Here is a 13,437-nt window from a genome sequence, read left to right as displayed (position 1 = left end):
CAGCCACACCAGCCACAAGCGCCACTCTGCTTTCAACCCCTGCATAACGCAGTCGAGCAGACATCACAAAAGGCGAAGTCTGATCCATACCGTTTAGCCTGTGAAAATACTTGCGAAAAGGGGAGCACCTGTCAGCCGAAGAATCGAGGGACAATCAGACTGGCCGTCGAGATTCACCGGCTCGAACCATCTGAACGGAAGAGTCACGCACAGAAAGAGCCAGGAAACCAAATCACAAGGCCATCGAAAGAATCATACCGGCGGAGCACGAAGCGGCCCTATCTAGCATAGGGAAAGTTCGACTCCATCCCTCCATTCACCCGTTTTCCTCGTCTAACATGGCCCAACCCTCCGCCACACATCCCAATATCGAAGACCCCTTCGACCACCTCCTCACACTCGAAGACACCCTCTACACCTCAGCCTACCAACTCGGCGCCGCAGACGGCGCCAGAGCTGGCCGCATCGAAGGGCGGCTCTTCGGTTTAGAAAAGGGCTTCGAAAAGTACGCCGCCTTAGGGAATCTGCATGGACGCGCAGTTGTTTGGGGATCCCGCCTACCATCTTCCACCAAGGCGCCAGCCCAGCAAGCGCCGAAAGCAAAGGACGACGATGGCGAGAAGGAGCCGAGCGAGTCAGACGCAGAAGAGCAGACCCAAAGGGAAAACCTGCCACCATTACCCGCAAACGAGAGGTTGAAGAAGCACATCCACACTCTGCACGCTCTAACCGACCCACCCACATTCAGCACGCTCAACACTGAAGACGCCGTCGCCGACTTCGACGACCGCTTCAAGCGCGGGGGCGCAAAAACCAAGATCATCGAGCGCATCATCAACGAGCCCCCTTCCTCCCATCGAACGTCCGCCTCGCCATCCGGAGAAGACCGCTCGCCGAGGAAGGGAAGGGGTGTGAGGGTAAATGGGGAGGTGAAGAAGAAAGGAGGGGAGGATAGCATGGAGGATTTTGTGGGATCGCGGTTTCTGAGCTGAAGATAAGGTGCTGGTGCATGTTCTGAGCTATATTGACCGCCTAGTGCAAGGTTAGGCTTGGGAGGATCCATGGGTTGAAGGAAGACAGATCCGCATCCCAGAGCATTGGCATCCACCCCCAGTCTAACAAATACCGTACCTTCCGCCTCGGCATATCACGACGAGGGAATCATACGATGCCGTTGCGGAATGGTCTGATGCGTAGTCCTGAAGGAAGGCGCGGTGAAGCATGAGTAAGCCGTCGGGATGGATCAAAGCCTTTGAAAGTAGTCTCGAAGAGAGAGTGAGATAGAAATATATCGGGCTCATTTTTGGTCGAATTACCACTCCACTACTATCTCCACTGCACTATCCTATCCTAGAACAAAAGAACCCAGGTATAACCAGTTATAAGCCCGAGTATCATACAAGCCCAAACCACCCCCACACACCAGCGCTGAAGACATAAGAAAGATTCCGAAGTGAAGAAGCTTTCAGACACTAAAAGAATATTCAAGAAAAAGGGTGTAAGTGGTGTGGTGTGAGCGTAGAAAGTATACTCTGCCAACCCCCAACGGTTCCGCACTCCGTTCGTGCTAAGTACTGCAAATGGTATCATACCGCAACTCTCCGTTTTCACCATAGCGTTGCTCATTTCCCTCTGCCCTTGTGCCTCAGACAGCGTCAATGATTGGGCTGACCACCCTGTCCATGCGCGGAGGTGGACCCACGGGCTTAGCTCCAACGCTGTCGACCCGACTATGAGCCGGGAACTCCTAATACCCGTTCATGGTCATCCGTTGGCTGTTCCGGCTGAGCTCGCGGTCTGCGGATGGCGAGATGGGCCGGGAGCCGTGGCCGCCGACTGCGGAGCTCTCCTTGAGCGCGAGCAGCTGCTTGGCGCGGAAGGACTCGTAGTGGATCTGCGAGGTCGTCTCGATCAGGTCTTGCAGATGGGTGCGCGTGAGGAAGTTGCGAAGGTAGACGAATTCGCAGTGGTTCTCGTCCTCGACTGTGGATCGTTAGAATAAAAAGGTTATGCGGGGTGGTGATGGCCTACCGTTGATGATACCCCAGCGGTTCTGGCGACCACGGACCTGTTTGCCGTTGACGAGAATGGTCTTCTCCGAGCCGACGACTGCGAAGGGGAGAATGCCCTGTGATATGTCAGCCTAATACTGTTACCCCATTGAACGTATGTATACCTTGATCGACGTATTCAGGGCAACCTCCTCCTGGTCGTGCTCTTCATTGTCGTACGGGTACATGCGCAGGTTGTGGAAGGCAAACTCCTCCTTTATCCGCTCCTTGAACGCCGCGCGCTCCTCCAGCGTCAAGCTATCACTCTTGGCAATGACGGGGACGACATTGACAAACTCGCTCAGCTTCTTCAGCACGACGATGTCGATGGGCTTGAGGCCGTGGCCCGAGGGCTGGATGAAGAAGAGGCAGCAGTGGATGCGCGTGTCCTGCAGGTAGCGCTCGCGCTGGGCGGTCAGCTCCTTGCGCAGGTAGGCGCTGTGCTGGTCCTTGATGTACTTGACGATGGGGTCCCAGCAGCGCTCGTTGTTGATCAGGTCCCCATAGCCGGGCGTGTCGACAATGTTGAGCCGCAGACGCACGCCGTTCTCCTCGATGGTGTGCGAGACGGTCTGGATTTCGGTCGTCTGGCGGATGGGCTCGTCGGGCATCATGCGGCCCTTGCTGTCCATGAGATGCGAGGCGAAGATGGTGTTGATGAGCGTTGACTTGCCGAGACCTGTCTGGCCTGCATGGCATGTTAGACGCAGCATTCGCGCATACACTCGCACTGCCTTGCAGAGACAGTGTTAAAGGGAAGAAAACGTACCGACGCAGATGATGTTGAACTGGAAACCGCGCTTCACGAGCTTCTTCTCGATCTGCTTGGTGATGCTGTCGAAACCGACATAGCTCTCAGGGTAGACGGGGCCCTGGTGGTGTCCGTACGTGGCAGCCATTGCGGGCGATGCGAGCCTCGGGGCCGGGAATAGGTGCGAGGAAGGCTGTCGGGGGATTGGGGCGATGGAGAGGGCGGTGGGACGGCGGGCGATGTGTACAAATAGTCAGGGCGACGGTCGTGGACTTTCTCGTGGTGTTGCTGCGCGGAAAGGGGCAGCCACGAAGCGAAGGAAAGCGCGCTAGGGGGGTTTCGGCTAGGCGCGAGGGAGCTTGCGACTGGGGTCCACGGGTGCATTTTCTCAACACCACCTGGGCACGACCCGCCAGAGACTGTGACAGGCCGTTCGACCACTCAACAGGGCGCACTTCCTCTACAGTCACTCGCAATGGCGCTCGCCCGCCTGCTGCCGCCGCTGTGGCAGACGCTGCTGCCCGCCCTCAATGGCCCAGCCCGGCCCGTCCTGAACCTACCGCTCCTCCAGCGTCTCTCGCAGCCTTTCCGGACGCTGCCCACACCCTTCGCCGCGCTCGCCATACCTTCTCTCTCGCTGCCATCGATACCCTCACTATCGGACATATGGGAAGGCATTCTCAAGGCGGTGCCGAAGAAGAAGACATCCTATCGCAAGAAGCGGCAGCGCTTCATGGCCGGCAAGGGATTGAAGGACCTCACGTCATTGAACCGATGCTCAGGGTGCGGGAGGATAAAGCGGGCGCACCTCCTGTGTCCCTACTGTGTTGATGGTATGTGATTACAAGACATTGGAAGCATTGCCCTGACACGCGCTCTAGCGATCAAAACCAACATCTTCGGCGATAAATGGTGGTCAATACGGAAGCCCACCAAGAAGCAAGAGAAGCAGTTGGCACGCGAGGCCCGTGACGAGGCGAAGAGGAAGCACATATCAGAGCCGGATCCGAGAGAGGTTAAGCCTATCTTGACGCATACCGAGTGGAAGACGCGGTAGTCTGGAAAAGACGGATTGGATAAGTTGGACGATCCTGCACCATATCTAAGGGCATCGGGGTCCTGGGCCATGGACTGGACATGGACTACTGTAACAATAGAGGGCGGATTATCGAAAGAAGTGTATCATATCCATTCAGGCAAATCTAGTATGCTGCCATGCATATCGCTCGAAGTGCTCGGAACGCCAAAACGCCCAATATCTGCTCCGCCGCAAGCGAACATCATGCCTTGCGTCAACCGTTTACCCATCTCATGCAACCCAAAAAAAGTATCCTATAGAAATACAAGAAGGTGCTCTCGAAAATGCTGTCCTGTTCAGTCTTCCTCATCCTCACTTCTCGCTAATCCCTAAGCCGCTACCAGTATCGCTCCTGGGGGGCGGGGAAGTGGCTTCGCTGCCTCTTCGGGAGCCTTCGCCTGCTTCTCGCTGGAGGAAGTCCTGCCATAGCTCTGCTAACGACTCTTTGTTAGCCGAACTGCTCGGCATGAGCATAGGGTCGGCGTTATTGAGCGAGGGAGTGGAAGGCGTGCGTCGGAAGGGCGACATAGGGATACGGAGACTGGTATTCGAGGCGCCGGGACGAGCGAGACCAGCTTGTTCGCGTTGTTCTGGGAGGCATTAATGATGTTCACGTTGGATTGTTAAAGAACGTACCATCAGTCCAGCCCAAGAGCGCAGAAATGAGCTGCAATGCCTCGAACTTCTTTGGGTCCGACCGGTCGATGGAAAGAAAATGTAGAAAGTAGTTTGTGACAATCTGTCGGTCTACATTATCCTCTGGCCGCCCTTTCTTCAGTATCCGGAGGGCTTTGGTGAGATGTTCGTTGAGCGTCACGGCTTCGTGTCTTAGCTTGCCGATGAGGAGATTCTTCTCTTTGACTTCTTTCTCAAAGGGTAGCGCCCTTTCCAGCTCCTTCTGTGTAGCTTCGAGCGTAGCCTTGGATGATGAGGCAGCCTCCTCAGCAGCTTGCACTTGTTTCCGTAGCTCATCGATCTGCGATTCATAATTCTCTACGTTTTTCCGAAGCTCGGATTTTCGCACTTTCACATGTTAGTCCCACGAGAATGCAAAGGTCATAGAGAATGACTTACGGTCTTGCACCTGTTGCAGGGCCTTTTGTAGACCTTCCACAGCCTCGCTGTTGGTGTCACGGTCTCGTGCAGCCTTCTCGTAGGCCTCGCGTAGTGACTCTAGCTGCTCTCTCAACTCCCCCTCCTTCTCTGCAAGGTTCTCTCGTAACGAACGCTCATTCATCGCGAGGACCTCCCAGTCTTGCATCGCCTGCTTCGCGTTCTCAAACTCTTCTTTGGCATACGCTTCTCTTGAGATAAGTTCGTCCCGCTCTTTAATCCAATTCTGCTGGGACAGGTTCGCTCGACCACGAAGGGTTGCAACCTCTGCCGCTTGGGTCTCGCTCTCTTTCCGTACCTCATCAAGCTCCTCTGTTAACGCCTTGTTGTTCTCCTGAAGTTCGCGGTTTTGATCCTCGAGCTCGGAGACCTGATTCTGGTACTCCTCGATTTTCGCTGCGTCGGCCTTCAAACGATCCCCAAGGGAGGTCTTGATGGTATTCACTCTCCCTAGGAGATTCTTGTATTGTGATTCGAAGTGCTCCTTGCTCTCGTTCGTCTCCTCCAGTTCGCTCTGCAAATTGCTTATTTCCTCCTCATGCTTCTCCTTTATGCTCTCCAGGCTCTTCCGCAACTCCGTCACCTCCTGCCGCAGAGCATCTCGTTCCTTCGCGATAGCATCGAGCCGTGCGCTTGTGTCCGAAGGCGGGGGCGGGGAGGGCGATAAGCCTTGTTGTGAGCGGGATCTCGAGAGCCCTAGTGCTACGGCGGAGGATATGGAATGTGACTTCGTTCCGTTCGTTTGTGCGTTGGTCGGAGAGAGGGGCTGTTCTTCGTCTTCGACCTCGTCCGGCTCGTTTGATTGCGTGGCCGGTTCCTGGACACGGTCAATTCTTTTGTTCCGAGAACTGCTCTATCCCGGCGAGCTGGCAGATGGAAAGGATGCCATACTTTCTGCTCTTCTTCCTCTTCAGGCTCGTCATCCTGCTCCTCTTGCTTCTCATGGGTCCCATTCACATTCACAAGTTCTTCCGCCTTCGGCGCTCCACCACCTCCGCCCTTCTTCTTGTTCTTCTTCTTTTTCGATTTGGAAGTAGCGCCTGCTCATCCCGGTCAGCGTACACTGATCATATTCCTCCGTCACCCCTCCCCCGCCCACGTTGTATGTGCCCGCCTGTCTGGAAGCTGTACGTACCGGGTTCTTTCAGCGGGTCTGAAGTCGCAGGGGCCGACATGATCACAGCGTGCGGTTACCGACGAGCCAGAAGCAGCGGAAGCATGGGGTTTAAAGGGCTGGAGTCAGCGGGACCACGGCCAAGGCAATTGCGTGTCTCTTTGGCAGTTGATGTTTCGACTTGGCACTTCGTGTCCGTTTGGTTCGGCAGCCGGCGGCGCTTTACTAGCCACATATGCACGAGCCACAACCGCCGTTCTGGTCGACGACATGGGTATGGGACCTCGCCGAGCGCCAACCACCACTCACTATTCACAGCTTCGTCGCATGCATCAAGAGCGTATGCTCGACTCCAACGCCTTCAATATCTCGTAGCTACGGATCGGGCAACCGCCACTCGCATTCTTCACGGTACTCATCCTCTTGCGGACCATCTTGGCTCTAAGAATAGCACGCCAAGCAGCTTTACGGGAGAGGTCTTTCAAGCATCATGTCAGTCTTCTGTTATTATGATTATTCTGACTGGTCTGGTTAAGAGTCTTAGCCCTGGAGCGGAGGCGCATCTAGCTCGGATCTCGGCACCAGCGTCACGGAAACTCAGCGGGGCAAGTGACAATCTTCAACATCTGATTCCAGTCCTGTCTCTCTGTCTTTTGGTCTCTTGCAAGGCTTGAACTGTTTATGGCGTCCAATTTCTATCACATGGAATACTACAAGCCTCTTTTCTTCACGGCTGTCTCCCTCATCTACCTCTCCTTTGGTTTTCGAGTCTTCCGACTTCGCTGCCTCGCTACACGCTAGGCCAAGGTGGCAAACCTCCCCAACAGGAAGGACACTCGTCAACTAGCGCACATTTAGAGGATATTTTCAGATGAGAGGATGGAATCGTCGGATTCATGACTAGATTATTATCTCGGAAAGACACGCTGTAACGTGCCGTACGAACGCCGATGTCCATCGTCGCTAAGCCGGATCAACTTCATTCTTGAGCGCTGACCCCTACCAGCATGCGAACTCATTATCGGCGCCCCAATTGTCGAGCATGTCTGCCTGTGGCGCATACATATCTGCGTGGGAGGTATGTCCCGTACATACTGAAGCATCGTCGTTCTAGACGGTGTCGTGCAAAATAACGTTCTATAGTACAAAACCGTTGGGTATAGCTCAGGCAGTGATTTGAAACCTTCATTGAGTATTCCACAAGAAGTGCAATGTAGCTATGAATCAGCCTCTCATGACTCGACACCCGCAGATCATGACTCCGACATACGCAAGCACAACCAGCCCTGTTCTACACTCCCTCCACCTTCGCGTGCTCTTCTATTTGCGAACTCAAGAGTTGAATGACCTCGTACTTCGACCCTGCCCGTGTCCTGAACAGAGTACGGTACTCCGAAGCGCTTTGATCAGCTCTAATCGCAGCCTTGAAACTACCATTCCCTTCATCCTCTAATATTCCGCTCACATGCTTCATCTCCGGCCAAATTTTCTTACTTTTTCCTGCATTCTCCTTAATGAGATTCCTGAGCGAGAGCGTGTAGCACTTACGCACTGCGCGATGCATAGTTTTCATCCACTCCCTCTCACTATTCACAGCATTCAGAAGCGCTTCGTACACTTCCTCCTCGCTTCCCTTGAACACTCCGAAGTCGTGATCATGTAGTCTCCATCCTCCGCGCCAAATTTCCTTCATGCGTAAGGTGCCGGATGCTCGCTGAATGTCTGCGTGCCATTTCACTTCATAGGTTATCTGGTCGCCCCGAAGCTTGGCCGACTTGCGAAGTGCTTTGATTGCTTCTGGCTTATGTGTTAGAGCTGGCGAGAGTTTGATGTAGGACATAGGCGGTGTACTTTCTAACTGCTGTTTCCTAGTGTCTGTATCTCGCTGGATTGCCCGTTGGCAAGCATGCGTAGCCGCGCCCGTCAGGCGCCGGAGCCAGCTCATTCTGGGGTTGGAGGACCCGGCTCAGCCGAGTGCGGAAATGGAGGGGCTTGCTGCGTAGGAATCCGGACCTGAGGAGATATTTCTGTGTCTGCGGGATGCTGTGATCGAATTGACGGGTTTGCAGGTTCACTTCTAAGAATGATCTATCGACATGGAATTAGGACTGGGTTGCGGAAGGAAAGAGAAACGGGGAGGTGCTTAGAGCGGCCTGGGCATATATTCCGCAATGACTCTATGGTCGCTGAAGAGTCCCATATCCCTGACTCCCTCGCTCCGAGAGTCCGCGTGCGGCGTAAGTATCCTCACATTTCGAAAACGCCACTAATATGCTCTATTCTTCTTCCTCCTGTGCGGCCTGGTTTGTCTGCAAACTCAGAACTGAATAACTTGACGCCACAATCGAAGCATAGATGCACCGACAGGCCACTAAAAAGACAGTTCTGAAGCGCAAATGCTGGACTCATAGAAAACGTGTAGAACACTCGGCGCCGTCCAGTAGGTCGAAACGGCGCAGCTGAAGTTGTCCACCTTGCACAAGGAGTCAGTCGCACCCTTGCGAGTCACGGAGCATAAGAGTCACTGCGCAGTATTTAAACAGCGATATTTATACACAACCGCTTTCTTCTTCTATACAACACTTTCAGAACTTTTGTTCAGCACACACATCCCGGATTCTTACCCACAGGGTACAACTTAGCTATCGCAATGGCTTCGACTAACATATTCGATCTTACGAATTCCCAAGAAGATCCCGCTGCAACACAGCAACGACAGGAACTCGAAGGTAGTCGGCCATCGCAAGGGTTCTACATTACATAGCTGACGGAAGATAGATGCCATCGAACGCCTGGTCCAGACCTGCGGCCTGAAAGAGGGCCAAATCACACTCAATATCGCACCTAACCGCACACGCGAGGGGCGGGCAGCCCAGGGCTGGATCTACATGAATGGCGTTTGGCCCGGAGTCCAGTTCACCCTCGTCGCGTCGGGCAGCGTCCAGAACGAATGCACTATGCACAAAAAGTTATTAGCGCAGCTAGAGAAGGAGGCGAAGTGGTTGATCGCTTTCCGGGACGACGTGAGTAAGTGTTCGCCAACATGGAGCTCGCTTTGGGAAGACATTTGAACTAATTGGCGCCAAAGAATATTTTACGGGTGTTTACCATAATCTGAAGAATTGCAAGGCGTCTATCGAGACGACAGGGAATGGAACTGCGAGCGTGGTGTTCAAGTCGGATAAAGAAGGTTCCGATAGCGAATTCTTTTGCGAGATGCCTGGAGCGACTAGGTATGAATCCGCGCAGAACCTGAGGAATTGGGTTGACTGGCATAAGAAATGTGGGGAAGCAGCTCAGAAGGAAGGCTGGCACTCCGAAGGACCCGGGTATGCGATCTGGTCGTAAGAGTCGACGTGGTCTCGTTGAGCTAGTAGCTAAATGGGGCATAGCTTGTACTGCCAGGTTTAGAGTGCTTTCATTAGGGGGTCGAATGTCTTCTGAGAGCAATAGGCTCATTGTTTTCTTACCACCGAGGTGTTCTTATGTTATATACTGTACGATTCTGTAAAGTTCCACGATCCGTCACCATCCATCCAATGTCTCCCCTTGCGTCTCCAAACTCGGTGGCATCATCGGCATGCCCTTCTTCAGCGCACCCACTAAAGGATCTTTCTGCAGCAACGCGCTGATCTCTCCTTCCGTGTCGACCTTTGTGTGCACTCGTGCATAGGCCATGCGTGACGGCTTGTCCACAACGGTCAAGAACTTTTGCCGCCGGGCATCGGACCACGAGGATAGGAGCTTGGTAGGATCCGGGGACTCGTGAGAGAGGACACGGACTAGGACGTCGGCGAGGGATGACGCGTCAGCAATGCCAGAAGCGAGGCCAAGGCCGGCGTAGGGGTTTGTCACTGTGTGTTATGTTAGCCTGGTTCAATACGCCCTGGGTTTTAGCAAGCAAGTGTCTTCGTGCTGCCGAGATCTACTTACGATGCGCAGCATCCCCGCACAATCCCACCCTTCCCTTCCAAAACGTCTCCGCACATCTCTGCTGCGCCTTATATGGCGCCACCCTCTTCACCTCGTATTGTTTCTTCCCCTCCTCTCCTGGCAGCATCTTCTCCATTTTCAAAGGCAGACCCTTGCGTATCTCCGCTTCTGGCGTGTCGATCGGGACGCCATAGCTCACTCTCCACAACCCCTCATCATCTATTCGGCCAATCAGACCGTAATTCTCGGGGTCGATGATGAAGTTCGCGTCGTAGAAGCCGTGCGCGTGGAAATCGTATTTGATGTCGGTCGCGACGAGCTGCGTGGGAAGCGTTTCGCCGTCGAGGGATACGCCGAGGAGCTTCCGGACAGTCGATTTCGCACCATCGGCGCCGACCAGATAGACCGCCTCGATTGTTTCTTGCTTTCCGCTTTCTTGTTCGACTTTCACGCCCACGCTTTTCTCCCCCTCCTTAAACCCAACCACCTGCCATCCCAGCTGTATCTCGGCTTTCTCCGTCTCCTTAATCTTTTGGACCAATAGCTCTTGAAATCTCCCTTGAGGTAGTGACAACTGCGCCTTCTCGCCCTCTTTGAACTGCTTCCCGGCAATCAACTTCGACCCGTTCTTGACGCTCGTTCGGAAACACAAGCCGGAAGAGAATTGGCCGATGCGCGAGAGTTCAGGCATAAGGCCGGCGCGCGCGAAAAAGGGGAAGATGATGGGTTGGTGGGCCATGGCGCGGGTAGAGTGCGGGTCGGGAGGAGATGGCTCGATGACCTGCGGGTAGTATTAGGTGGAGCAAACGCTGGGAGGGGAAAGAGCTTACAATGATCCGGTTCGGTATGGAGGACTGCGTTAGGAGGAGCGCGAGGAAGAGGCCTACGCAGCCACCTCCTGCTACCACGATGGGCAGCGGCTCGCTCCCATTTGGCTCTGTGTGGCCGTTCGTGTTTGCCATGCTAGACGCTCAGCCCTACAGAGCCGTGTCAATTATTTTCCTTTTAACTTGAGCGGAGAATTTCGGCTAGTATGCTGCTCAAGTATAAGTATTGGGACATCTACCGGAACTAGCTTACCGAACAGCTCGTTGAGACCCAGGATCGCCAGCCGTCCGCATCGCCACCCGAAGACCTTCCTGCAACCTATTGGCTGCCATAATGTCGGTGTAAGACGTGAGGTTTAGTGTTCGCCTATGTCGTGCTGTCATGCGTCCATCGTGTTCCGACGCGGGCGGAATGTGGGGAACCGAGTCAGACGACATCAAATTGCATCAGGCGAACCACCAATACCACGAACCGAAAAGCTTATTCTGATGTCGAAAAATTGCTGTGGTAGCTCGTTGCCGGCGAAATTCTAGACTTTCGAGCTGTCGAGTGTCTGTATAAGAGGTTGAACGGAGAGGATATAGCTGATCTTGATGTACTTTGAGGGCCTCAGAAGGCGGACTAAGGCGCAGTAGGAGAGGAGTACAGTACAAGCTATAGATTCCAAACTGCGTGAAATTGTTAATGTCGATGTTGATAGCTCAAGAGGTAAACCTACCATGAAGTCCTTCTGTATTGTTACCGTTGTTGTAACTGTTTCTGGAAAATGGGCTAGAGAGGGCGCCGACCGGCAACGGCCAATCTTGATCTCGCATGCTTCTACGCGCAATGTCAGCCAGCTTCTCTAAATGAAGCCCATAGAGCGCAAATGCAGGCCGGGGAGCACGTACGTACAGCTGGACGGCTATACAGACGCCAATGTTGGCGCCAAAGCGGCGGAGACCTAGGAGCTCAGCGCTCTAAGCGACATCCTACAACGCCCGCAAGTACTCCGTGCGACCCTCCTCCCGACAACGGCGATGTTCCTACGGCACCAGCTCCGCGATAACCTCGCACGGCGGCGGAGGGAGCGTCTGGACCACGAAGATGTCGACCGGCTGTGCGGCCGATGCGGGCGGCGTGGCGTGAGGCTCTCGCACAGGCCTGACTAGAGCTGGCCTGCGACGAGCAAGCAGAGAGAGGAGACGAGCATACTGAGAGGGGCGACTGAGAGGAGAATAGCCAGCTTGCATGTTAAGGTGGTGGTGGGGTGGTTGAGGAGAAGGCGGGCGGAGCTCGCGGCCGGAGGGAAATTGCAACACCAAGGGCCCTATCGCGAGTGCGCTGACAAAGCAACCTAGCGAGCGCCAAAGATGCCCCGCGCAACCTCGCAGAGGGCATTAGGTCTCTCATGCAGCTGCTAGGAAAACTGGCACCCTTGGATGAACGCAGGGAGCTGTGCAGGGTGGCGTTCCGCAGCTGCAGTGCAAAGTTGGGCGTGGGATAGAGATTGCGGGGCTTGTAAGCTGTATGCTTGCCTTAGAGGAAGCTTTGTAGAGGCGTAGAAAGCCTGTAAAAAGTAACCTTAGGAAGAAGGTAATGCAGTAACGGTAGCCAGCCTTGTCTACTTCCTGGTACTCTTTCTTATCATTGCCTTGTCCAAAAGAAAAAAAAAAGTTCCAAAAAAAATTTGAAGGCTTATAATGTGTAGGCTGGATGTCATCGTGGTTCGCTCTAGGAAGTTGTGATGTTAGTGATAGAGGATGATAACGTACCAACGCTCGTGTATAGTCTGGGCTTGTGCCAGCTGACAGTCCTCGAAACGTTTCGACCATGCGTTCTCCCTAATGGACGTTAGTACCAGGGTGAGTGCACCCAGTCCCTGCCTAAGTCAGCCTGATTTATGATACCTATCGGGTTCGAATTAGCGCTGTGTTCTCATCGAAATATCGTGACGATGGGAAGGAACGCGAGCGAACCACTTTGACATCCGGCGAGCCTTGTTTGAATTGTTACCTACTTTCAGAATAACTAGCTTATAACCACGACCTTCTCGTAAATCCTTTTCTGGTCGAAATTTCGCCTTGTCGGCGTGGGATGCCAGCGAAGGCTATGGCGGGGTAAAGGACAGGCGGCTCGGTTGCTATCGAGACGGGAAACTGGTGTGTCAGGTCAGTTTGCGACGTTGCGGGGTTGCTGAAGGGTGTTCGTTGCTTTGACGATGCATTTGCACTCCTCCGTGAGACTTGGTACACTTCGGTCGAGTCCTGATTGACGGCAGGATAGCAACAACACTAAGCCAACACATGTCAGTCTATATCTGACCAGGAAGGAATTACTTTCCGAAAGATGCCGGAGTGGCGTTGTGCTGTATATAGCGCTGAGTCGCTGTGCATTTAGGTGCATGTCGGGACGGCGCAATGGTAGCCACCAAGATGGGTAACGATGAAACTGGGAGGCATCCTCAAGCTTCGGGGACTCAGGCTCACGTCGCCGATACTCGGAAAGACCCGCCAGCTTCCTGAACATAATACAAATAGACCTTGATGAGGTTGGCCACCGTTGGGAATCGCCGCATCGATGGGACGAC

General features: G+C 54.0%; 6 protein-coding genes across 6 annotated transcripts; 3 read left to right on the top strand and 3 right to left on the bottom strand.

Moving 5' to 3' along the window:
* The first annotated feature begins 44 nt into the window (after positions 1–44).
* On the top strand, positions 45–1,310 carry BU26DRAFT_472901 (uncharacterized protein). The gene has a single exon (XM_033825450.1). The coding sequence runs from the start codon at positions 339–341 to the stop codon at positions 990–992; it is 654 nt and encodes a 217-aa protein (XP_033691576.1). The 5' UTR covers positions 45–338; the 3' UTR covers positions 993–1,310.
* Positions 1,282–3,063, bottom strand: BU26DRAFT_513379 (cell division control protein-like protein 10). The gene is made up of 4 exons (XM_033827609.1): positions 2,821–3,063; positions 2,177–2,739; positions 2,032–2,128; positions 1,282–1,983 (listed from the first exon to the last, which is right to left on the bottom strand). The coding sequence occupies exons 1-4, from the start codon at positions 2,948–2,950 to the stop codon at positions 1,748–1,750; spliced, it is 1,026 nt and encodes a 341-aa protein (XP_033691575.1). The 5' UTR covers positions 2,951–3,063; the 3' UTR covers positions 1,282–1,747.
* Positions 3,064–3,180: 117 nt separating this feature from the next.
* On the top strand, positions 3,181–4,160 carry BU26DRAFT_513378 (uncharacterized protein). Its single transcript, XM_033827608.1, has 2 exons — positions 3,181–3,635; positions 3,684–4,160. Exons 1-2 carry the CDS (start codon positions 3,278–3,280, stop codon positions 3,857–3,859), a joined length of 534 nt encoding a protein of 177 aa, XP_033691574.1. The 5' UTR covers positions 3,181–3,277; the 3' UTR covers positions 3,860–4,160.
* A 3,238-nt stretch (positions 4,161–7,398) lies between these two features.
* BU26DRAFT_558020 (uncharacterized protein) lies at positions 7,399–8,052 on the bottom strand (the record flags this gene model as incomplete). The annotated part of the gene is made up of 1 exon (XM_033832524.1): positions 7,399–8,052. One exon carries the CDS (start codon positions 8,050–8,052, stop codon positions 7,399–7,401), a length of 654 nt encoding a protein of 217 aa, XP_033691573.1.
* Positions 8,053–8,757: 705 nt separating this feature from the next.
* Positions 8,758–9,455, top strand: BU26DRAFT_558019 (uncharacterized protein; the record flags this gene model as incomplete). Its single annotated transcript, XM_033832523.1, has 3 exons — positions 8,758–8,836; positions 8,886–9,134; positions 9,196–9,455. The coding sequence occupies 3 exons, from the start codon at positions 8,758–8,760 to the stop codon at positions 9,453–9,455; spliced, it is 588 nt and encodes a 195-aa protein (XP_033691572.1).
* A 112-nt stretch (positions 9,456–9,567) lies between these two features.
* BU26DRAFT_513375 (FAD/NAD(P)-binding domain-containing protein) lies at positions 9,568–11,098 on the bottom strand. The gene is made up of 3 exons (XM_033827607.1): positions 10,871–11,098; positions 10,041–10,821; positions 9,568–9,961 (listed from the first exon to the last, which is right to left on the bottom strand). The coding sequence occupies exons 1-3, from the start codon at positions 11,000–11,002 to the stop codon at positions 9,633–9,635; spliced, it is 1,242 nt and encodes a 413-aa protein (XP_033691571.1). The 5' UTR covers positions 11,003–11,098; the 3' UTR covers positions 9,568–9,632.
* Between the last annotated feature and the right edge of the window lie 2,339 nt (positions 11,099–13,437).

Source organism: Trematosphaeria pertusa (assembly GCF_010094035.1).
Source record: "Trematosphaeria pertusa strain CBS 122368 unplaced genomic scaffold BU26scaffold_1, whole genome shotgun sequence".
Lineage (NCBI taxonomy): Eukaryota > Fungi > Ascomycota > Dothideomycetes > Pleosporales > Trematosphaeriaceae > Trematosphaeria > Trematosphaeria pertusa.
Note: the sequence above shows the minus strand (reverse complement) of the source record. Positions and strands in the feature narration are given on the sequence as shown.